Below are 26,684 nucleotides of genomic sequence, written 5' to 3'. Positions count from 1 at the left end.
ATTGTGTGTTAGAAACTGTAAAAACTGAGTCTTATTGTGATTTAGCATTAGTTTATTTTCTACAAGCCAGGAATTTAGGTCATGAACTGCACTATTTGAAACCGAGCCAATGGTGCACACAACATCCTTTACTGCCAAGCTAGTGTCATCAGCAAACAGAAATTATTTTAGAGTTACCGGTAGTACTAGAGGGCATATCATTTATATAAATAAGGAACAAGAGTGGCCCTGGCACTGATCCCTGAGTCAACCCCCATTTGACTGTACTCCACTCAGACCCTACATCACAGCCATTCTCAACACTGTGAATAATGATCTTTTGCTGCCTGTTGCTTTAGTAAGAGGTGAACCACTTGTGAGCTATTCCCCCTATTCTGTATGGTCCAACTTCTGGAGCAATGATAGGCTTCACTTTGACAAAATATAGTTGGACTACAAAATAGATAACTCAAATACCTGTTCACTTTTCGTTATAATACTTCTCAGATGTTTGCAATCTGTATTAGGGCGTGATAAGACAGAGCATCGAGACTATGCAAGAAGAAGGCTGGTGCAAAAGATCCCATGCCTGTCAGTCTTTGGGAAAACTAACGGAAATGCTGAAAAATCTCAGCTAGTAGCCATTCGAGGAAAATTAGTACTTTTCTCGCGAATTCTAGCTTATTAGGTTCCTATAACCTCCTTTTAGTTTGAAAACTGCAACATTCATCAGCCCTCTACACATCGATCCAGCAGAGGTCGTGAAGTTAATACTAACACTTTTCTGTCTCTGTTAAAGATTCTGTTGTGATTAGTTGAGTATGGGAGTAGATGGATTACTACGCGTCCAATGAGAGTTAACTCATGTGCTGCATTAACTTTCTCCATCTCTTTATCAGAAACTCTCACTCTACTATCTTGCACGACCTTCGAAACACTTTGATTAAGAGTGCGTCGCCATGCTTCACATAACTCGCAAGCAAGCCCCATCCAAGCTATTTGTTTTCAAAGTATCGCGTATATGGCAATTCGACAGGACTGCGCGTGCTACCTTTGTGCCGTGTAACGCAACTTTTCTCGTTTACTCCAGGGCCTTTGACATGCGAGACCACTGAGAGCACATGCGGCTGCTCCTACCCGTCCATAATTAATTGAGATGAGACAGGAATGCTGCTGTCGTGACACTATACTGCGATGGAGATGCTAACAGCACAAGTAGCTCTTTGAGAATTGTTTCATGTGGATAGCTACGTTAAGTATTTTACTAGAAAATACTCCAACATTTTCCCCTGATCGTATCCTAGTCTTACATGGGAGAAGTATGCTTACCTTGTCTTTTGTACAGCTGTCTCACTGTGCCCACGGAATTTCTTGTGAGTTTGCCGAAGTTGCTAATATTCATGCATTAAACAATGAATCTTTGGAGTAACAAGTGGGAATACTTCGACACCATAATAATGAAAAATCAAAATGCTGGGATGCCAACCGATTTTTCATTACTTCGATCTCAAAATCAGGTAACGGTATGTTATAATGAGCATTTTCTAAGAGCCAGTCTAGTATTAAAGTTTGTATCAAAGATCACGGAATCTAATTATCACTGACTGAGCACGTTAGTAATATGTAACAACTGTTATCTCATGAGTTTGTTGGCATATAGAAACCGCACATAAACACTACCAAGACAGTTTTAATTGACAGATTATTTTTAAGCTAACATCTTACCTGAAACTTCCTGGCAGATTAAAACTGTGTGCCCGACCGAGACTCGAACTCGGGACCTAGAAAGTGCTCTAGAGTACTTGCCCGCGAAAGACAAAGGTCGCGAGTTCGAGTCTCGGTCCGGCACACAGTTTAGTCTGCCAGGAAGTTTCATATCAGCGCACACTCCGCTGCAGAGTAAAAATCTCATTCTGGTAACATCTTACCTCTCAGAGAACTAATCGTAGACTTTCCAGTGAGCTTGTCTACATCTCCGCGCCTGCCTGATACATAACATTAAATGAAATCCTTAACTACGCTTTCAGGGTGGAATAGAGATATTAAAATCATAATTAGAAACTCGCCAGTGTGGGTAATGCCATCAGCATAGGTGGAACTCTGCACAAACATTTAAACGGTTGTCGTTGTTGTGGTCTTCAGTCCTGAGACTGGTTTGATGCAGCTCTCCATGCTACTCTATCCTGTGCAAGCTTCTTCATCTCCCAGTATCTACTGCAACCTACATCCTTCTGAATCTGCTTAGTGTATTCACCTCTTGGTCTCCCTCTACGATTTTTACCCTCCACACTGCCCTCCAATGCTAAATTTGTGATCCCTTGATGCCTCAAAACATGTCCTACCAACCGATCCCTTCTAGTCAAGTTGTGCCACAAACTTCTCTTCTCCCCAATCCTATTCAATACCTCCTCATTAGGTACGTGATCTACCCACCTTATCTTCAGCATTCTTCTGTAGCACCACATTTCGAAAGCTTCTAGTCTCTTCTTGTCCAAACTAGTTATCGTCCATGTTTCACTTCCATACAGGGCTACACTCCATACAAATACTTTCAGAAACGACTTCCTGACACTTAAATCTATACTCGATGTTAACAAATTCCTCTTCTTGAGAAACGCTTTCCTTGCCATTGCCAGTCTACATTTTATATCCTCTCTACTTCGACCATCATCCGTTATTTTACTCCCTAAATAGCAAAACTCCTTTACTACTTTAAGTGTCTCATTTCCTAATCTAATTCCCTCAGCATCACCCGACTTAATTTGACTACATTCCATTATCCTCGTTTTGCTTTTGTTGATGTTCATCTTATATCCTCCTTTCAAGACACTGTCCATTCCGTTCAACTGCTCTTCCAAGTCCTTTGCTGTCTCTGACAGAATTACAATGTCATCGGCGAACCTCAAAGTTTTTACTTCTTCTCCATGAATTTTAATACCTACTCCGAATTTTTCTTTTGTTTCCTTTACTGCTTGCTCAATATACAGATTGAATAACATTGGGGAGAGGCTACAACCCTGTCTTACTCCATTCCCAACCACTGCTTCCCTTTCATGCCCCTCGACTCTTATAACTGCCATCTGGTTTCTGTACAAACTGTAAATAGCCTTTCGCTCCCTGTATTTTACCCCTGCCACCTTTAGAATTTGAAAGAGAGTATTCCAGTCAACATTGTCAAAAGCTTTCTCTAAGTCTACAAATGCTAGAAACGTAGGTTTGCCTTTTCTTAATCTTTCTTCTAAGATAAGTCGTAAGGTCAGTATTGCCTCACGTGTTCCAACATTTCTACGGAATCCAAACTGATCTTCCCCGAGGTCGGCTTCTACCAGTTTTTCCATTCGTCTGTAAAGAATTCGCGTTAGTATTTTGCAGCTGTGACTTATTAAACTGATAGTTCGGTAATTTTCACATCTGTCAACACCTGCTTTCTTTGGGATTGGAATTATTATATTCTTCTTGAAGTCTGAGGGTATTTCGCCTGTCTCATACATCGTGCTCACCAGATGGTAGAGTTTTGTCATGACTGGCTCTCCCGAGGCCATCAGTAGTTCAAATGGAATGTTGTCTACTCCCGTGGCCTTTTTTCGACTCAGGTCTTTCAGTGCTCTGTCAAACTCTTCACGCAGTATCTTATCTTCCATTTCGTCTTCATCTACATCCTCTTCCATTTCCATAATATTGTCCTCAAGTACATCGCCCTTGTATAAACCCTCTATATACTCCTTCCACCTTTCTGCCTTCCCTTCTTTGCTTAGAACTGGGTTGCCATCTGAGCTCTTGATATTCATACAAGTGGTTCTCTTTTCTCCAAATGTCTCTTTAATTTTCCTGTAGGCAGTATCTATCTTACCCCTAGTGAGACAAGCCACTACATCCTTACATTTGTCCTCTAGCCATCCCTGCTTAGCCATTTTGCACTTCCTGTCGATATCATTTTTGAGACGTTTGTATTCCTTTTTGCCTGCTTCATTTACTGCATTTTTGTATTTTCTCCTTTCATCAATTAAATTCAATATTTCTTCTGTTACCCAAGGATTTCTATTAGCCCTCGTCTTTATACCTACTTGATCCTCTGCTGCCTTCACTACTTCATCCCTCAGAGCTACCCATTCTTCTTCTACTGTATTTCTTTCCCCCATTCCTGTCAGTTGTTCCCTTATGCTCTCCCTGAAACTCTCTACAACCTCTGGTTCTTTCAGTTTATCCAGGTCCCATCTCCTTAAATTCCCACCTTTTTGCAGTTTGTTCAGTTTCAATCTGCAGTTCATAACCAATAGATTGTGGTCAGAATCCACATCTGCCCCAGGAAATGTCTTACAATTTAAAACCTGGTTCCTAAATCTCTGTCTTACCATTATATAATCTATCCGATACATACTAGTATCTCCAGGATTCTTCCAGGTATACAACCTTCTTTTATGATTCTTGAACCAAGTGTTGGCTATGATTAAGTTATGCTCTGTGCAAAATTCTACAAGGCGGCTTCCTCTTTCATTCCTTCCCCCCAATCCATATTCACCTACTATGTTTCCTTCTCTCCCTTTTCCTACTGACGAATTCCAGTCACCCATGACTATTAAATTTTCATCTCCTTTCACTACCTGAATAATTTCTTTTATCTCGTCATACATTTCATCTACTTCTTCATCATCTGCAGAGGTAGTTGGCATATAAACTTGTACTACTGTAGTAGGCATGGGCTTTGTGTCTATCTTGGCCACAAAACGGTAAGTATAAATAATCAAACTTATGTAGTTGGCGCCAACGCTAACAGGCGAATCACACCTTTCCATGCACAGTGCAGCACTACTTGTCTTCGTTCTCATTTTCTCTGGCCATCTGTCGTTCGTGGGCGAGAGGTGTTCTACTAATCTTACCGCTCCTAACTTGCAGCAGTGTGAGTCTTCACACATTGTGTGATGAAATGTAATAAAATGTGGGCTAAAATGGAGCATAAGTGCCACATTTTTCCCAACCAAAATGTTTTATTTTTAATTTCCTGTATTTATCGAAACTGAAAACTAAAAAAAAAAATATAAACAAAGTTCCAACACTACTGGGGCTTCATCCACACTGTTACAACATAGTTTCTATCTAAGAAAATTCCTAGGGTGCTCGTTCATACGGTCGGGTAGCATGGATATCTATTACGTGTGATAATTTTAGTGATCTGTCCCTTCTACTTCATTCTATAGTCAAAATATTTTCTTTATCATCATAGTTTTATATGCATAGTACCAGAAGTTTGTTTGGTTACATTCACAATGGAACGGCGTCATGCGTCCATTTGGTTGTTGTTTGTCGTAACTGCGAAGTTAGCTGGCGATACGGAGGCTGGTCATGATTTGAGGTTTTTGTAGCATTCCGTTTCCATTCATCTCCAGCACCACAATATATGCAGTGTACATTAAACAATGCACATTAGATTTATGCAATAGCTTAATCTTCCTGGAAATCAAAATAACAGTAAAATTATTGACATTAATATTCGATAGTATGAACAAGATAGCTTTAATATAAACCACACATTATTCATATCCTTATTTTTTTAAAGGCGAATAGTCAGTTTTTTTGACAACACTGCATGAACATTTAAGGCAGCCTGATGCATACCAGTAAGCAGTGTGCCCTACCAGTCACTGTTGTATCCTTAACCACATAGGTATCAGCTTACCGTCTCAACCGCTAGATGTCAATAATCCCTGTGCCACACCATTAGGCGTCCAGCTGATCTGATAATTCTTGCACTGTGTATGCCTCCTACTCTATATTTTTTCCAAATGTACACGCAGAGGATACCACATCCTTGGCCGTTGCCACACAAAATTAGTAAAATATTTACATAACTTTGCAAAGTTGGATGCGGAGGGCTACATTGAGCATTTCGTGAGAAAACTAACCAGCATTATCCCCAGATAGTCTCCTAGTGAGAGTTGGGCGAGGTATGCTTACTTCATGTCTTCTGCGGTTGTCTCACTGTACCCTCTGGATTTCTTCTCCGTTGGCCATAGATCCTAACACGCTTGCATTAAACAATGAACCTCTGGAGGAACATGTGGAAATATTTCGATACTGCAATAAAGAAAGTTCAAAATACTGTAATGTTTATTACTTCAATTTCAAAATCAGGAAACGCTATATTATAATGAACATATTCTAAGAGCCAGTCTAGTATTAAAGTTTGCATCAAAGACCATGGTATCTAATGATCACTTATAATACTGTTTAACAACTTTGATCACATGAGTTTGTTGACATATAGAAACTGCACAAAAGTGCTCCGGATACAAATTTAATTAACAATTCATATTTAGTGAAGGTTCACTCGGTTCAGTCCACCAATGGTATATAACATGAATTGAAATCTTTAACTGAGCTTTCGGTATGAAATTAGAGTTACTGAAATCATAATTAGAAAGCTGTCAGTACGGATAATGTCGTCAGCATAGTTGGTGCTCTACACAAACATTTAAACAGTAAATATAAATAAACAAAGTTACGTGTTTGATGCCAATGCTAATAGGTGAATTACAGCTTTTTATGCATGACTTTGCTTAGTTCTCACGCTCATTGTCCTGCTGTCGTTTGTGAGGTAAGGCGTTCTACTGACCGAGTCTGCTCGTTAACTTGGCAGCAGTGTGAGCCTGTATGCACTGTGTGATAAAATGTGATAGAACGTGGGCTCGAAATGGGGCATAAATGCCACACACAGATCTCCAAGATTCGTTTGAACCAGCATACTGCGAAAGAAGAAACCCAGTTTGTGTCTGGCATTCAGGTGGACACTTGATTCTGGTGCTATTCTTGCTTTGCGTGGATGGAGGCGACTGTTGTATTGTCTCAGAAGGTCTTATGGTAGAACTGCGAGAAACTGCCGCCTGCTGTTGGTTTTATCCGTGCATTTCATTCGCAATCCAGTTACCTTTCTTGCTTTTTAAGTATAGTTTCTAGTTGTGTTTATTCAGAATAGCTCCTAGTGGCGCTTGGTTGCTCGATCTGTTGTGCGACTTCAGTATTCGTTTGTGATCCGTTCGAATCCACGTGCACACACTGGTGGCAGTGTCCATGTATAGGTATCCATCTGTGAAGGTCAAAGGCTTGCAACATCTCTCTCACTCTGTCACAACAAGCAAGAGGAACGTGTTGTATCAAGACACAAAGGCCTTAAAGACGTCAGCTGCCAGAGTGCACTGATTTAAATCAAAGGGGAAAGTTGAAAATTTGTGCCGGACCGTGATTCGAATCTGGGTCTCCTATTTACCAGGCAGATGAACTGACCCCTACGCTATTCAGACACAGGGGTCACCGTAACTGCACGGATTACCCTAGTACTCCTCCTGTGGGACACAAATTCTCAACTTACCCACACACTACATCTGTAGTGCCACGGTAGTCCGCGCAGATACAATGACCACTGTGTCTGGATGGCTTAGTGGTCAGCACATCTGCCTAGTAAGCAGTCGGTCTGGTACAGTTTCAACTTTCCCCTTTGATTTAAATCAGTGCACCCTGGCAGCTAATGTATTTAATTCCTTTGTGTCTTGATTCATAATGGCAGCAGGATCGTAAATGGTATCTGTTCGTACACACGTCCGAAAGAACTGACACCACATATAAAACACTTTGTAGCTTTCGTTTTGGGTCTCATCAAATGATCATTTAATTCGCAAGCTTATGCAGCACTGATACTGACGATTTGCATTGTCCCTCTGGAACTACTATTTCTGTGCAACTACTTTGAACATTATAACATTCATTTACCGATTTAATACATTTTGTGTACGAATACTTATTGCATTAGAGGATTTTCATTGTTCATATGCACAACTTCGTGTCTTTTTCCTCGCATTAATACTATGTTGCCTCATGGGAGATGGTCTCATTTTCCTGTGTGGTTTGTTTCGAAAGAAACTTCGTTTTTTTTCGCATTTGTCAGCGATTGGGTACGGATGACGCGATACTGTTCCTGAGATGTAGCTTGGAACAGTTACAAGGGCATTATCGTTTAAAATAACTTATTAGTATTTGCGCGGATGCAATGCAAAACCTGAAAGTTTGTTAAATTGATTCACTGTAAGTCAGAAGATGTTGATCGTGCACCGTCAGTTTTAAGCCCAATTATTTAACACACTTACTAAACCTTTGAATAATAAACAGAACGAATTAGTGAAATTAATCGAAATTATGAACTAAAAAAACTAAAAATAATCAAATATCTTGATAAAATTGCGTGGAATAATAACGCAGACTTCACATAGGTTTTCGGACTGAACAAAACTATGCACTGCAAAAAATGCTCTCATATAGTTCGCGCAGAGCGTCGGAGCGCAGTGGCATGCACGAACAAAGTTCATACAAAAGCACAGTGACTCTCGAAATCTGTAGCAGATACTTCAAGTTCGATAGTGTAAACTCTCACTCACAGTCACTAAGAAAAATAACTATCATGACAAGACATCTAAAAGCTATTCATGCACTAATATCAAGAATAAATTATGCAAAATATTACAGTTCACATCTGCCTCATTTACTTAAAGTTTGTGTTGTTACACAAATAATTACCGAAAAACCACACAAATAATTCCAAGACCCACCAGATTTCGTAGTCTGGATTTCATGGTCATGGAATTTTTCCGAGTTCCGTAAAATTTCAAAGTACTCAGTTTGTACCTTCAGGGAATTTTTAAACTCCAACGAACGCTAATCCAAACCAAGTGACGCTATGCCTGCCAACCCATCACTGTGAACAACTGCAGACAAAAGTCCAAAACCTCACAAATGCTTCTGCTCGCGCTTAAATGCAGTTGGTGATGTCTTTACTGTTATATTTAACTTAAGCGTTTGAAAAATGACAACCATTCAGTTTTAAAGTTCCCAGTACATATACTCACAATACTATCTGACATATAGGAGATTCAGATCTCTTTGCCACCTCCCATTAAAATATGTACCCAGTGCTAGCAAAGTTATGAATAAATTACACAAATGCTTGTCCACATCCCACACTGCAACATGTTTAAACTCAACTTTAAATTATAAATATTTCCTAAATAATAGAAATATGATTGGGAACATCAGATAATGATCTGGAGCACTCATGTTGTTTTCATGTTACTTTTATGTGTGGAGAATTCGTAGTGATGGCACAATTTGAACATAAATTTAGTAAAATTTTCTTTAATTATTAATACACAAGTCTGATTGTAAAAGTAGCACATAAAATTAGTTCTTTTAAAGTATTAGGCTTAGAATTAATCTTGAAGTTGCAATAAATTCTTCTCATTGCCACAATTTCTCCGATGTATCTAGTTTAATCGTAGCATGTCTGTAAGGCATCTTACGTACTTAAAAAAATAGAATTTGAAGTATTCCTCACTCTGAATACTTCCACAAGATCGCAAGTATATGTAATAAAACTTTGTTTATTTGAACAGGTAAACTTCGAACACAAACAGTGTGCTGTTTCTGATGCAGTACAACAAAAGAAATGAGTAATGTGAAGAAGTTCGTCACAAACGATTGTCCTTCAACTAAACGATATAGATCCTTGAGAGCGTATATTACGTTCTTTCGACCAATGACATCTTCAAAACAAAGTATGTATTCAAAATTCTATCTCATGCGCAGAATGACCTGTCCACAGCAGAGAACAGCAAGGCTCAGACCACAACTCCCGGGAGCGCAGCCGTCCGGGTGGCGAAGGCGAGCCCGATCTGAGACGGTGTCCTATACGATGATATTACATCAGTCGCTGGTTGGCGAAGGCGGAACTGGCTCTAGCCTGCTGCAGTACATCAGCGAAGACTTCTCTGTTGTCCTTGGTGGATGTGAAGTGTTTTAGCATTGCTGCTTCGTCTTCTAATACAGAAATTACATGCATGGAAATATATACATACGGTTTGTGGATACATCGATGTTATTTACTGTTCGATTGTTTCTTTGGGTGCTACTAAATACATCGGTCATCTTGTTCTGTGATCTTTAAATTGGTTTCTTTTCTTGTGTGTGATGATGGAATGGTGGTGAGTGGTGATGATGTAATGGTGATGAGTAGTGATGATGTCATGGTGAAGAGTAGTGATAGTGGGATGATTGTGGATGTTCGTGAGATACCCTTCAAGGCTTTGGCTTTATAATTTTCGGATGGTCTACAGCGGACAATTTCGCTGTCTATATTGTTTGATGTGCACGAGTGATTCTTTGACCGAGGTTCTTATTCTAACTAACAGTTAGGGGGTAAGGGGGGGGGGGTTGTCCGAAACGGTGTGTACTTAGACTAGGATGTGCTTGAGGCGCCTTTTTACCTTTTAGCTTTGCAGTTTTCGGAAGGCCTACAGCGGACAATTTCACTGGCTGTTCTGCGTGATGCGTATAAGCGATCCTAAGATTTGTTGGTTCTTAAAGTAGCTATGATCTAGTGGGGCATTTGCAAGGGGAGTATATACACCAATTCACGCATACATCATCCCTTTTCATTCACTTTCATTCGGGTGCAGTGTCGTCTACATAAACGGCAAGATGTGATCTCTCTATTGTTGGTGTGTCGGCTGTGTACATGACGTGCAGGAGTGGTGCTAGGACACTGACCTATAGTACTCCTGCACTGAGATGTCCTATTGTGGATGTTTCATCTTGGGCTCTGATATGGAATGTCCTCCCTCCCAGGTAGTTTTTCAGGAGCGTTACGCGTGACACGGGTATCCCAGCACTAAGAGTTTGTACAGGACGTCCTCGTGCCACGTCGACTCAAACGCTCGTGAGACGACCAGAAACACGGCAGCAAAGTATTCTCTTCTCTCGGTGGTGTCGAATGCTTCTTCGATCAGCCTTACTAGTTGGTGGATGGTCGCATGTCCTTTTATGAATGAGAATTTGACGTCTGGGAGCGCTCTCTCGTCTTCAATGTGTCTCATTAACCTCTCCGAGTATATTATTTCGAACATCTTAGATATGTTAGGCAGGAGGCTAATGGGTCTGTAGCTCGCTGGTAGTTTGTGGTTTTTTCCCGGCTTGGGTATAGCCACTATTTCTGTGTGTTTCCGTACTGTTGGATAGCCACCGATCGTGATGATGTTGAATGCAGCTGCCAATAGTGGGATTACGGTTGGCGGAATTTGTCGTCTTAGTCGATTTGCTTTTCCTGCTTCTTTGGTGTTGAGGCATCGGGTTTTAACTTCTGCTGTAGTTATTTTGTCTATGACATCTTATTCTGCACGATTTGCGAGGTATATTGGGAGCCTTTCTGTTACGAGGGCGATGTGTTCTGGGTCTATTGGATCGTTTACTGGCTGGAAGTTTTGTGCGAACGCGTCCACCTTGGCGCCTGATTAGCAGAATAAGTCGTTTCCAACAGTTAACAGGACTATTGTGATCGTCTTGTTCAGCAGATGTTTTATTGCTTTCCATCAAGATTGGTTCTGTGGATTTAGTGTGGCGACTTTATCTACTCACTCTATGTTTGTGCTCTTGTACTTCATACTTTATTTCGCGTTGGAGTCTGTTAATTTCCCTCTTTGTGGCTGGGAGTCTTGTTTCTTGCCACACTCTTATCAGGTGGTTTTTGCTCCTTGTTTTGTCGAGCACTGCCTGTGGAAGTTGCCTGTAGTTGTCCCTTTCTTGTTCTCTTCTTGGTGCGTGTGTGTGTGTGTGTGTGTGTGGCGGGGAGGGGGGGGGGGGCGCAGCGGTTGCTGCGTCCTGTGCAAGGGCTCCGTGGCGTCTGTCCCTGCCGTTTCTGGTTCGGGGGCTGTAGCTAGTGTATTTTCCAGTGTGCTTATAGGTTCTCCAGTTTATGCCCTTCAGATTTATGCCTCTATGTTCTTTTTTGATTCCGTCAGATCGATGGTAAAGGCAACTGGTACATGGTCTGAGGATATTTTCCTTATAGAGGTCGCGTTTACGTCAAGGTGGATCCCTTTTAAGATGTCCTCTGCTTCGTAGGTATATACTGAGTTCGTCGGGGGTATACAGTTCGTATGATGGTTCTTACCAGTCATCTGCCGCTAAAGTTTGTCAGGCAGCTGTTCCATGTCGTATTTTTGCGTTCTTGCTCTAGCCGGCTTCTCGCGCGCAGAAATACTCACGCGGCGGAAGGTTAAAATTTTGCCACTGGCTACCGAAGTTGGAACGGATGAAGCAAGAGGTGTACGTCTGGAGCGACCGCTATTGCTACACCCTCTGGCTGGTAAAAAGCAGGCCTTCTGGGGGCTGAGAAGGATACCGCGGAAACCAGCCTGAACTCAAGGTCGCGATGACGATAACCCGCTAAGTACGGACGCGTTGCGGGTTGCCAGTATTGAAGGCGAACCCGATAGAGACGCCATTATTCATTCTCTTTTCAACAAGCGGTGGACGCCATTGCCCATTCTGCCCTGTGAGGGAGCAGGAGACTGATGTCTGTTGTAAAGCCTCTCTGTAACGCTACTGTGATGTGTACGTGTACAATTTCGATTGCTGGGGACTTTCATGGTCTGATAAGCGGGAGGCGCCGTATTGGACTTCATTGTCTTAGTTCTCTGTCTGGGGAATGAGTGTTTGTGTTGCCCTCATCTTTTCATCATCATAATTTGTGACAGTGCCTAGATTGGGCTGTGTAAAAAAATTGGACTGTGTAAAAATTTGGACTTTGTACAGGCGCTGATGACCGCGCACTTGAGCGCCCCACAAACCAAACACCATCATCATCGTCGTCGTTTTAGTTCAAGCTCATATTTGATGGATTTTATATTATAACTTACGTCCTATGAATATATGCTTCTTCAGAACACAAGCACGTTGAGGATCTCTCGAAAAAGTATCGGTACCGGTACGAATTATTATAATTAAATATAAGATAATGACGTTCAGCAGATGTAAGGCAAAGAACATAGCTATGAGTTATCTGTGATCACGTAAAGCCGTCCTCAAATGGGATCAGTTAACTGCCGTTCATGTGGAGCTGTAGAAGTTTTGTGATGTCACTTCCTGTTTTTTGACGTTGAGGAGCCTTTACCACACTTGAAACGCAAAGTATGTATGCCACACGATATTTCGGCATGTACTACGAAAAGTTGAACCAATAAGAAGCAAGAAAGCTCTCTATGTCACCAGCGGAACTTGCGGCGTGCTGTAGTGTACGTGCTGCACTGTATTTGTCATTTTCAGGTGGAGTCCACATTTGTTGGATTTTATATATTTACCTTACATCCTATGACTATTCCTAATCACCAGCACATTCAGGATCTCATGAAAACGCATCGTTATTGGGAGGATTTGTTATAATAAAGTGACGGGAACGTCATATTGGTGGTTAAAGAAGTTCCGTATTTACCGGTACTTATTTTCGTATTATGACTCTCATTTTATAAAAGTACACAATTTTAACACAAGAACACATTGAATATTCATCGAAAATAGGTCATTTTTGGCAGGATTTGTTATAATTAAGTGTCGATTAATAGCATATTGACGATTAAAGGCATCATTTTTCCTTTAGGAATGGTCAGTTTCCTGGACGATTTAAGTACTCAGTAGTAAAGCCGCTTTATAAAAAGGGAGAAAGGGATAATGTAGACAGTTTTAGACCTATTTCTATGCCTTCAGTATTTGCTAAATTTATTGAAAAGGCTATGTATCTAAGGATAATTGATCATTTTATATCACACGATTTGCTATTAAATGCACAGTTCGGCTTGATAAGTCGCTTAACAACTGAAAATGCTATATTCTCATTTCTTTGTGAGGTACTGGATGGGTTACACAAAAGGTTTCGAACGCTAGGCATATTTTTTTATTTAACTAAGGCGTTCGATTTTCTTGATCACAAAATATTGCTCCAGAAGTTGGACCATTACGGAATACGGGGAGTAGCTCAAAATTGGTTCAACTCTTACTTTAGCAACAGACAGCAAAAGGTCATTATTCACAGTGTTGAGAGTGGCTGAGATGTAGGGTCTGAGGGGGAAACGGTCAAGTGGGGGGTGCTCCATGATCAGTGTTGGGGCCGCCCTATAGTGATTTGCAGAGTATCCATGTAAATGTAGATGTACTGGTAATTCTAAAATATTTCTGTTTGCTGATGACACTAGCATGGTAGTAAAGGATGTTGTGTGCAACATTGGCTCGGTTTCAAATAGTGCAGTTCATGACGAAGTACATGGCTTGTAGAAAATAAAGTAACGCTAAATCACAGTAAGACTCAGTTTTTACTGTTTCTAATACACAATTCAACAAAACCTGACTGTTTAATTTCACAGACTGGACATATGATTAGTGAAACTGAACAGCTCAAACTTCTAGGTGTTCAGATAGATAGTAAACTGTCGTGGAAAGCCCGCATTCAGGATCTTCTTCAAAGACTTAATGCTGCCATTTTTACTATTCGAACGATATCTGAAGTGAGTGATCTTTCGACACAAAAATTAGTCTACTTTGATTATTTTCATTCGTTTATGTCGTATGGTATTATATTTTGGTGTAGCTCTTCCCATTCTAAAAGGATATTTTTGGCTTAGAAACGATCGGTTTGAGCAATAAGTCGTGTAAGTTCACGAACCTCTTGTCGACCCCTGTTCGCGAGTGTGGGTATTTTGACATTGGCTTCTCAATATATATATTCCTTACTGTCAATATTAGCTAATATTAGCTTACTCCCAAGAATAAGCAGCTTTCATTCATTTAATACACGGAAGAAATTAAACCTGCATTTGGATCTGACTTCCTTAACTTTTGTGCAGAGAAGTGTGCAGTATACTGCTGCATCTATTTTCAATAAGCTACCACTCTACCACTCGAATTCAAAAATCTCAGCAGTAATCCACGCACTTTGAAATCGAAACTGAAGAGTTTCTCCATGGGTCACTCCTTCTACTCTGTCGAGGAATTCCTTGAAAAATTAAGCTGATTCTTGTTGTATTATTGACTGTGTTTACTTAAACTTATGGATTGACTTTTTTCAGGTTCATAAACATTTTATTTTTACCTGTTATTACTTTTATGTTGTAATTTCATGTACTGACACGTTCCATGACCTTGCAGATTTTCTCCTCAATTTTGTCCTACAGAACGTGACGTGAAAAAAAGGAAGGTAACACAAAATAAAAGGTCATTTGTTGCAGCAGTTCTGCATAGTGTGATCGATAGAGGAGCCGAGTTACGAAACAACGTATAATGGGTTCTCGTCCTACTGTATCCTAATTTCTTTTTGTTTTCGGTATTTCTTAAAGGTTTTTGGGACTACCTTATTAAATTAATAAAAATATTTTCTGTAATATTCGATGTTATGTAAATATAAATGTGCTCTCTCTGTCTCAAGAATTAGTCTGTTTGATTTTATGAAGTTTTGTAAGCTGATGTCCTTACTGACTGGACATGGAACTTTCCTTTTTGTGTTAGAACGTGTTCATGGATATTGAAGTCTTTATTTCTGATTACTACAGTCAGGACCATATGACTAGCATATGCACAAGAGAGTAAATGTACGTATTAATGGAGGTAGCGTAGGAATTCTACGTGTGTACATTTTCGTAAGCAGACTGCATAGTTTCCAAGCCAGATGTAGACGGTAGCTGCCGCCAGAGAGCTTTGCAGTGGCAAATTATGTTAACCAGCACGTTCCCTGTGGCCCCGGCATTGCGTCTGCTGTATCTCGCGCGGTTGGATTTCCCGTCCCCTGAGCTTAGTCACTCTGTAAGGTGACTATAATTTCGCACCTTACAAGCACTCATCCACATACTTTGCCATGATTTACAGCCGGAATTAGGTATCATTTGATAGGTTGTACATCATATATATGAATATTTAAAGAAGACTGACGTTGTCACATACACCTTGTAAATAGTTGTTAACGCTTATTGCATGAAAGGTGATGGAGTGTCTTTATTATCAAAACGGTGTAATGAGTGATCGCCTATACTAGTAGAGGTTGTAACGCCAATGGAAATGAAACGGCAGGCGTAACTCAGGCCCTGGCTGGAAAAGCCCGCACAGGTGTATTGGTCCTACTTAACATAGGAAGTAGGCCTAGCCGGACTGTTGGGCACCTGAGCGCTGAAGCACAATAGAGTGGCGGCTGGGCGGTGTTGTAGCTAAGCGGGAAGGATAACCGGAAACTCTGAAAATCTTGGACGCAGCAGAGAGGAACAAGGAAGCGTTACCTCGGAAATCACACAGTCTGGGTTATTTCCGAGGATTTTTACTCTGAGAAGCGTACCATTGTATGAATTCCTAATTAACGGGGATAGTTATTTCCTCGCAAACTTTCCGCACTGGACGACAAAAGACTAAAATATGGTTGGTCGGCGTTCGGAAGAATCTGTAGAGAGAGAGAATATTCCGTGGTTTCGAGAATATGATTCGCCTTCTCCAGTTACGAGGGAGGGGAGCCGAGTCTTGCTGGGAAGCCAGCGGTGGAGAGAATGTCTTCCGTTTTGAGCGCCCATGTCTGGCGGTCGCTCAGTATCAGCTTTGTTGGTAGGGACGGAGTTGCTGTCTTTGCTATCAGGAGATTTTATAGTTAGAACGGTTAGGCACTGTACTGTTGCGAACTTATACGATTGGAAGTCGTCGTTGAGTACGCAGCGTTCAGTCATGGAGAGCACTTCTTCTGCCTATACTTACGTTGAGACGTTATTTGAACTCCGTCCTCGTGGCTGGGCGTTCGCGTTTCTCGACTGTAGAACACAGAGAGGAGAAGACAGTATTAGAGTATATTAGTCAGAGGACCCCCTTCTGCCATCCTAGTGTTTGAAAGAGTTTTTTTATTTTGTGACTGGAGTTCTTCCATCGTCCCAGACGTGTACGAGAACCATCACTCAGACGCACCGGCCGCAGTACATACGTTGATATTGCTAATTGCTTCGGCTTAAGAGCGCTATAAAGCTAAACAGCTGTGATCACGTAAATTTTATTTCCACTGAGGCTGCACACCACTGTAGATCATCTTTGAAAGTATTGTCTTCTAGTGTTTGGTATGTAGATGATGTCAGTCATCTCGCGTTATTTATATTAGATCGCGTAGCCATAAAATGAGGCAGATTTGGGCAGTTGATCAGTAATATTAGTTATGAAATTCATTTGCGTCTCTTTAAGTCCATTGGACATTCATTTATAAACATTTGTAATATATAAATGGGGTTTCAATCTACAGTAAATGTATAAGCAGAATCAACATTTATCATTTTGTAGTTACTAGTTCCCGTAATCATTCAGTTACGTAATTTATATGTTAAAGAGCAACAAAGAAGAAATAATATCACCATTAAGAGATCCTAAGATCTGCTTCAGAGGGTAGTCAGACAGGGCCAAATCTTCATTTTTCAATATTTTCCGTTGCGCACATTCATTTTTACACCCTCCTGGAGTAGCATCTTGGAACTCTTTCTCCGGACCACCCTACCTTCTCTGCCACAGCCCAGCCGCCTCGACCGACCTGCTGGCCGATTGGCCGCACACTCCAGCACACATCAGCCCTCTCGCGCAGAGAGCCAGCCGCTCGTAATGTCACATGTAGTTTGACTAACTTCAGTTCCACCACCACAGCTTATTGCTCAATAGTTTTTCAAATGATAAAAATAACGGATGACAAGCATATTTTCTCTACACAAACCGAACCCATAAGACAAAGTTCATTGCATACGTAATCTCTGAGATTGCTTTTTCAGGGATCCATATTTGAAAATGTAGTACATAAATCAGAGTGAAACTTGTTCAGAACTTCCTTTGAACACTCAGTTGAAAATTACGAAGATGTAGCTGTTGGCCTTCGTGTTTCACTCTGATTCAAAGAGGTAGAGAATATGTAGAGAGGCTGCATCACGTTATATAGCAACTCCTGCAGTGCCACGTATAGAGTGTATATATCTATGGAGTGAGCTTAGCCTACTGCGCATGCCCTCAACATCAACATCAAACTGGGCTAACTCTGCTTTTCTACGTTTTGCCGTTATAGCCAAACTTACATATTACACGTATTCGCCTGGTTTTATATATGTTTCTGCACGTTTGACTATTAGGTAGCTGTGGTGCAGTACTGTTGTTGCATGTAAAGTGAAGTATGTGAAAGGAGGAGCAGTTACTTTTCATACGTATGTACCACAAATGTATATCTGTAAATTTCATACTGATATGAGTCACTTTATATGTTATCGAGACACGGAATTATAAAGTCTTGTACTATACAGCTAATTTATGCAATTTTTTGGCCATGTGCTTACGAGACAAATGATATATAAATTTGCAAGTGTGTTTGAGTAAACTAGCAGTCAACGTAAACACAGTCGTGCTCTGTTCACATGCAAATAAAATTTATGTGTAACAAACTGATTAATTTTCTCTGATTTTTGCAAGTTCTCAAACCGTTGTGTGTATCTAAGTACCTCTGCAAAAGACAATTTCCTACATTACATGATTTTTGTATTCTAGTTTCCTGAAAGATGAAGAAAGAATCAAAAATTGAAATTAGTAATGGACAAATAGGTGGTGTAATCAGCTTATTTACTGTACCAATTTCATAGTTGTAAATGAGTTGTTTTTTGTGACATTTCGATGTTCTATACAGTTTCATTGTAATGCAATTCATTAAAACAGATTCGAAAGTATGAATAAGTGTAATACAAAACATAAAAAAATATATTTTTCGCTGTCACTCTTTTTATTCCTTAAAAATTTGAGCTTCACCTTGTATTCTTTTATTTTTTCGTACCTAGTGTATGGGTTTACTTTCCTGATGAGATGACGAATTTTTTTAGATATTTTACTTCTCTGTAAAAAGGAGAAGAGTGAATAAAGGAAAATTGAAAATAATGGTGTAAATCGCTTATTTATTGGAACAATTTCATACTTCCAAATGCGTTGTTTTTTCGTGACACTTCAACGCCCTATGCGATGCCAATGTAGCATAATTAATTAAAACAGAGATTTGACAACAGGAAAAACGAAACACGTAAAAAAATGTTGTTGGACGTCACATCTTCCCGTAACCGGAAAAAACGTAAGTAAAGTGGAATCTGAGCTATGACACTTTGGCGATAAAGCACACCCTTTCGTCTCACATTTTTAAGCTAAATTCAGTTCTAGGTATCAAACTGTTACAAATCTATGAAACGGTACCTCTGAAGGTGATTTATCAGTACCGGCGAAGTAATAACACTCAATAAACGCTAAGCGCTGGACGGGCTAAAATGCGCCGTCGTAGAATCACTTGAATTTACCTGCAGGAGATGTTGCAGACAGAATTCTCGTTCTCCGTATCCATAGATGTTTATACTCTCTGATGCCACGTCCTGCTATTAGCTGCCACATTTCGGAAAGTCTTTCTGCGGTTGTTTTGAAAGCGAGAGAGTTTGTGTATGGCTTTATAAGCTCTACGCAGTTTCTGAATTTCTTTTCGGAATAGTGCCTACCGTATTTTCAGAGTGTAAGAGCACGCAGACATTTCGAAAAAGTATCGAAGATTGGTGTACATGTTTTCACGTATGTTCTGCAACTGTGCTGTGTTTTTGTGTACATCGATGTATTTGTTTACTTGTGTAATAAAGTTTGTTCATCCAAGTTCTCCGTTGCATGTACTTTAAGCCATACGATATTCGCAAGAACTTTGTAAAGAAGGCTTGCATCATAGTCTGTAAACATTCCGAAACGCCAGTAGCATAAGATCGTTAGTTTTCGTTGTGAGTGAAAACTTAGTTGCTGGACGGAAGTTATGCTGAATTAAGTCTCTTTTGTCTGAGTGTTATTAAATACGGGATTTAGTGTCTTTCAGTTGCAATGGGCATTACTCCAATAATTGCTTTTGTTCCTTTTGGAGGTTTTAAATGAAAAGTGATTTTACATTAGGTAATATGGACTACAAACAGAAAGATCTATAATGTCCTGTGGACATATAGCTACTTGTTTTAAATTTTAACTTCAGGTTACTCTAGGAGCCCTTCTATGCAAAGTAAAATGTGAAAACTGCTCTATGAAACAAGTTGGATACATTGTTATACATGGATCGCCATTTTCCAAAGCTTGAATCTACATGATGAGCAGATGCTAAACTAACTGAGGAAATAGTTTAGCTAGCGAATGTCTTTAGTATTAAATTAATTAAGTTACGATCTTTCAACAACTTCGTTATATTTTCGACTGGATGGGTTAGGTCGTATGTACATAATACGTGAATTGGAGTCCACCTATGTCATTCACATATAAGACACAGTTTTTTCACTGATGTCAAATACAAATTTAACCATATGTTACACACAGCTTATGTAAAAGCAAACTTTTTCCAGAGCGTTTTCTTTTGATTCTGTTCTCTGGAACGAGATATCTCCAGCTAATTTTGCGATTTTTCTCTATTGGATGTGTCTTATGTATAGTGAAGGATGTATTAAACTACACGAAGACTAATTCTAAAATGGATTTTCAGAGCATGTGTTCTTATTCTGAATGTGACACAACGGAACGCCTGGGACTGGAGTATTTGCACGTAAGTTCTACAGTAGTTGCTGAAAGATTATGTACATCAAATGTTCGCCCCTCATTGTCTGGTGTAATTTCTCTCCTCGATGTAGCTGCTGTAATTTGACGGTTGGATATAGTCTCGTAATTACTTGTCACACTGTCTTCCTGGGTCATATGTCACGCAATTTCCTTTTGACTTCCTGAAACATGGCGGAGGATTATTCAGTTTCCATCACTCCGGTCGCCTTGTCGGCTCTCTTTGGTATTCTATCTCTTTGCTATGATCTCAGCCGTTTGACTTAACCTGAGATGCCCCGTTGATTCCTCCAAAATGCCCTGTGGTCTGTGATGTTACAAAATAAAAGTGATGTTGTTATTCAATGGAAAGTTGGAAATTGAGATTTAGCTTACTGTTTTATCAATCACTATTGGCGTAAGAATCATGGATTGACCATTGTCAGAAAATATTGCATTATGAGAAGTGATTAGTTTTTACTTGCAGTTTCGCGTGGCTTGAGGCAGTCACAACTAGCGTGCTATTGATTAAGAAATCGCATTATCATCTTTCTAATTACTTCATGATCGTAGATACGATCATACCCCGTTGTGAAGTTATTGTTATGACAAAACAATTTCCTAAGGGACCAGAAAGTTCTTAAGGGCGCAAACACAACCGTAACATCACACAAAAGGGAAATTCAATATTAAAGCTGATGCAAGAAGACGATAAAACAATCTTCTTTTTATCAATGTAACACGCACATTGGACTGCTGATCTTGGTGTCTGTAATATTAGCAGAATGCGTAATTAAAATGAAAATAATACTGAGGAGATAATAGAAATGAGCACTGCTAAATGATTCAGTATTCCCAGAACAAATATTTATTATAACTAAAACATATATCGTACCTTAAGCTTAATACTACAATGACGGTAGATTTTTATGTCCGTATCATGTCCATTGAGCGCTCTTTTATATAGCCATTGTCTTCTTTGAGTCGCTCGTGTGTCGTCACGGTAAGTTATAACAGTTCTTTACACTTCACTCAAACTTAGACATAACACGTTTATATACATTTAGTAAAAATTAGATCAGACTACCACAAAATCTGCGTCCGTCTTACTCGAGAAAAACAGTACAAGTCTTTTTAGCGCTCAAGGCTTCATTTTGTTCTCCAGCGAACAAAATAGTGAAGGATCGCATATCTATCCGTATTTTTTTCTGTTTATATTGCCGCCCAAAGACGACGAATTACATTATTTAGAAAATTCCACCGTCGCCATGCGACGCCTCATTATACATTAATCATTATTTATAAATAAGTATTTGCCTTCTGGCTGAAAGTATTAACTACTCGTATTTGCTGTTTTAATGAAGTCAAAAATAGCGAATATCACATTGCCTCCCATGAGGAGAGAGGGAATGCCGAAGGATTACCTCGATCCTCATGTCCTCATGAGATATTCGTGATTTTTGGTGTGACATTTATATAATGTTACTGGCGTACAAAGTACATAAATTGAAATTACATTTATAAACATATATCAGATATTTATCATTTTTCAAAATAAAGTTTTTCATTCTTTGTTCATCAGTCACTTCATTCCATAATACGAAGATTAACATTTATGTGCATATTTAAGTTTGGTCCATATTTGCTTATAACAATAAGTGAACGTTCATTTCGCACTTCATGGGATAGAATTTAGAAATTACTTTCTCTTGAGCTTAACAACTAATACATGAGTACAGTGAGTGCTTATTTTCACTAAACTAGAGTGGACAATGTTCGAGCATCTGTTGACTCATTGTGGTTCAATTACAGTTTAATAACGTAGCACTACACTTCGTGATGCTTTCACTTTCTGTGTTAGCTGTCTACGGCGTTCATCATGCAGTACATCTGTCCTTTCCAGTTTGGTGCCAGAAATTCAAATGGCTTCCCGGGTTTTTATTTACAATATGAAACAGAAGAAGTGGAAAATTATTAGTATAACTTACAACCTATTGGATACATTTGTTAAGGATCGGGACTGGTCTGGAGTTTAGGGTCTTCCTATAGTGCACATTCATTTTCTTTGTCCATCAAGAGACAGGATTATAATTCATTTTGAGCAGTGTGCAGGAGTGCCGGTATTAATGGCTTTAAGGCCTGAGTAATCTAACAAGCTACTTCTCACTCATCTTAACTTCAACTCAAGAAAATTGCTTAATTTACGTATGAAAATGTAGTCACACAAGTGTGCAAATGTCTTTCCTCCAGTATGTACGATTGAAGTCATGGCGGTTAGCAGTTTAAAGTTTGGATTGTTTCGTCACCCGCATGTCAGCCACTCACAGCGGCTGCACAGTGTTGCGTGAGCTCCAATACTCAGTATCCGTTCGCGCTCAGGCTGTAACAGAGCTGCTGGTCGTCGATTGCTCCTTTTTTTTTGTGAACTTCGTATCACACGAGTGCATCGATACAAACACCTCGCGCGCGTTTTCCATCGGAGGAGCCGGACACTGAAGCTGCCTCCATACTTCTCTGTCAACTGCCTCCCATGAGGCTCACAGGTAAGTGACGACGAATGTTATAGCTGTCGCTGCACTTAGAACAACACTGAACTTTGCGTTGCACCTGTTGTCGTAGCCTTGACTTATTTTTACACTTACAGTACAACACTACCACTAATATACAGTGAACAGTTATTTTTATTATGCACGTCGCACTTTAGTGTGCATCTTCACACAGCATTCGTGCTTAGTTCCTTCGCCGATAGAGTTCATTTACAAAACAATCAATTTTGCAGGTTTCCTCCATTAGTACAGAAAGACTTATATTCTACTATTTACAAAAGATCACTTACGAGCTAATATTTACAATTAATGGTCACTCCTTTTGTTAAGTCCAGTGAACAACTGTTTTATGAATGGACTCTTTATATCTCAAGGTTTACTTTCACTAGTGAACCTAAAAATATTCTTTCAAACTTTCTTTTAAGGGCTCATCTCCTCATTATGAAAACTACAGGTTTCGCAACACTCGTTGCATTTATTCTTTAGTGCACCCAAGATCATTTTCTACTGCCACGTAGCATATCTACTACTTAACGAGTACGCATTTAACGCTGAATCTTTTTTTTTTGTGCTTTCCTTTGTGCTTGCCAATTTTTTTTTTTATATTTGAGGGCAGACTGGATAACAATAGGTCTCCCTCTTCGCTTCATGTACTCAGCAATCGTTCTCTGTTAAAAAAAAAAAATAGGGTAACGCGTGTCTACTATTTTTCGCATGAATGGAATTACCGACAGTTCACTGGGTTTACGCAACAGGTCCATAACAAACATTACCAAAGCTAGCGAAGTTCATCACGCTACGTGTCTCATTTCTCATAAGCACTGCTTTGTCTCGAAGCACACGTGCCTTTTACAAGTCGACCCTTGGTCTGGGTTAATGAACCAGGATCAAAAGGAACGGGCACAAGGAAAATGGATTTCATAAGAGGAGTGTCTTAGGAGACATTTTTGCAATAAAATCTGCATGTAAATACAATTATCATAATAAACATAGGCACATATATAAATTTCAACCTCTTTCATTACAGCATGCTTTGCTACTTCTACGTCTTACTCTGGTTATAGTCAATATTAAGTTTAAATATCACTGCATTGCTTGTTCTTTATATTAGCCTTCAGTTAGGGTATTGAATGGTCGCTAGATTACACTACAAATCTTCTGAAGATCTTTACTTGGACTTATTTATGATACAGGGGGCTTGCTGTGTGGTTATTTAGTACCTTGATTCTACTGAAATCAGTTCGTCAGCTATTCCTCATATACTCTTTACATTGGGCTCAGATCACAGGGAAATAGTTTACTTTCACAGCAATTAATGGCCTCGTGGAGTACTTACGCTAATTATTGATGCTTCATGGTTTGCCTCTATTTGTACTGTATTTCACCTAACTTAGTTTACTACAGCTTATTGTCTACCTTGCGTGAACACATGTGGGTTACCACTTGTTTTTCCATTTAACAGCACGCTTTAACTGAACTTTAAGCTATTTCTTCTACTCCTGTCCACTGTCTGGACTGTTTGAACATGTACCCCCCCTTTTTTTTTTTAAGCAGGTAATTTGGGCTTTTACGACAGAACTTCAAGTACTTAAATTACTAAATATAAATCTATAAATCTTCTTGTACCTTGAGAGAAGTGCTTATTTACGCATCCTCCTCCATTTCTCACCTTTACATATTTATATAGCTCCGGGCAATCACCTCGCAAGCACATTTTTTTTTTATACTAACTTAAAGCTAAATTGAAATTCTTTCTGCAACCTTAATTTCCTGCTTCAGCTTGTTGAAGAAATATCAGTTCATATCCATCACTATAAACAATTTTTCCATACATAGCTTTTAATACTTAAAGTTTACATGTAGTAGCCGTTACCATGTAGTCAGTGCGCTGTTCAACACAATACTTATCATTAACAGTCCACACAAGGAAATTTCCAGTACGCAAGAGGTAAGAAACCAAAACAGATTCTATCTGCAGTTGAGGCTGCGTCTGTAAACTAACTCTCTGTTTCAATGGACCAATCGCTCCCGATATGGAGCAACCATGAATCGGCAATGATAAAACTTTTGAAACAGAAGACACCTGTCTGAAGAGACATGATGACATCACGTTGATGTTTGCTCCTGTATCAACAATGGCTGTGACAGGAATGTTGGCAATAGAAATCTTAATCGAAGCCTGGACCTGTTCATCATAAATGTCATTAATGTCTTGAGCTTCTAGGTCAGGTGCAAGGCCATCTCGTACGTCGGTCTCATGGTCGTACCGTATCGCATTAACATACTCAGAATCAGAGTATTCGTTAGTACCCCCACTGGAACCGGCAGCGACCTCTAGGAGGCTGAAAGGCGCTGCCTCTAATTTTCCGCAGGATGTTTAACCTGTTTGTCATTCATGGCCTTAAGTGTTTGTTCCGTTTCATATTGGTGCTGGTTATGTGGTACAAATGCCGGTGTAAAGGGGTAAAATCCACTGGGTGCATTCACTTGTGAATAGAATACTTGAGACGGCTGCTGTCGCCCGATCTTTTGGTTGCCGGCAAAACCATTTCCTTGTGAAGGAAAGTTCGCATTTGGTGCCGTTTGAAAATTGTTCCGCGGTCCTCTATCCTGTGAAAAGTTGTTCTGATGTTGTGCTGGGTGGCCTCCGCCTTGCCCATGCCACTTGCTATTTTTCGACCTATAACTTTGATTGTACACTGGCCCATTTGAAAAATTACCACTAGTTTGTGGAGAATTTCCATACTGCTCAGGCGCAGAATTAAAGGGTGGGTTTCCGTACTGATGTACCTGGTGGTTGTAAATTGGGTGGTATCTCTGCTGATTACTGTAATTGGTTTTCTGCTTCCGTTTAAAGTTATTGCCGTTTGCGTTTTCATAACCGCTGGCAAGTTGGTACCCGCGATCATAGTAGCGCACTCTCTCCTTCGGCGCATTGTTGTCCGCGTGCGATGCATTCTGCAGGCTGCCAGGGAAGAATTTGCCGCTGCCAACCTTGGAGCGCACATCCTCGCTAATTAAATCTAAGGAATCTAGCACAGAAAGGAATACATCCGTGTCTTCTTCGGACACATTTACTAGTTTCTCTCTAATAGACACAGGGAGTTTGCTTTTGAGAATCATAATTACGTCCTTGGAAGAAATCGGAGAATCCCAGAATTTAATTTTTGCTAGATACTTCTCGAAGTATCGCCGGAGACTTCCATGCTCCTCATTGAAAATTTCCGCACCATACACCTCCTTCCTTAATCTTTGCTGTACCCCATTACTCCAAAATTTTGCCAAGAACATTTTCTCAAACTCTTCATAATTCCTACACGTGTCTACCATTTCCGTTCCCCATAATGCTGCATCACCAGAAATAAAGTCACTGACGAACTGAATACGCTGTCTGTCTGTCCAGCTCCTGGGAAATATGCCGGAAAAATTCTTTAGGAACACGATGGGGTGTATTTCTCGCTTCTACGGATGAAAAACAGGAAAAGTGCGATGCTTAATCACACTTTCCTCTTGCATTAAACTCACAATTGTGGGCGGATCATTTAGTTTCCCTACTCGGGACTCAACAGGACTGTTGTTTTGCATGTAATCAGGTGGTGAACGATTAGGAGTTGACTGACATTCGTCACCGTCTAAAGAGTTGTTCCCTATAGTTTGCGTATGCGTGTGTGGATTTCCTACCCAGTTTCTCAGCATTCTGACTTCGTCCACTACTTGCTGCTTCCA

The 26,684-nt window shown here is 40.0% G+C and overlaps 1 protein-coding gene across 1 annotated transcript in view; it reads right to left on the bottom strand.

The window, feature by feature from the left end:
- Positions 1–5,418: 5,418 nt before the first annotated feature.
- LOC126154917 (odorant receptor 43a-like) overlaps positions 5,419–26,684 on the bottom strand; it is a 137,517-nt gene continuing 116,251 nt past the window's right edge. Inside the window, exon 8 of the mRNA XM_049916195.1 lies at positions 5,419–5,427. Within this exon, the coding sequence (XP_049772152.1) occupies positions 5,419–5,427 (9 nt within the window). The remainder of the gene's footprint in view (positions 5,428–26,684) is intronic.

The sequence above is a fragment of the Schistocerca cancellata genome, chromosome 2 (genome assembly GCF_023864275.1).
Source record: "Schistocerca cancellata isolate TAMUIC-IGC-003103 chromosome 2, iqSchCanc2.1, whole genome shotgun sequence".
Classification (NCBI taxonomy): domain Eukaryota; kingdom Metazoa; phylum Arthropoda; class Insecta; order Orthoptera; family Acrididae; genus Schistocerca; species Schistocerca cancellata.
This window is presented reverse-complemented; position numbering and strand designations above follow the sequence as displayed.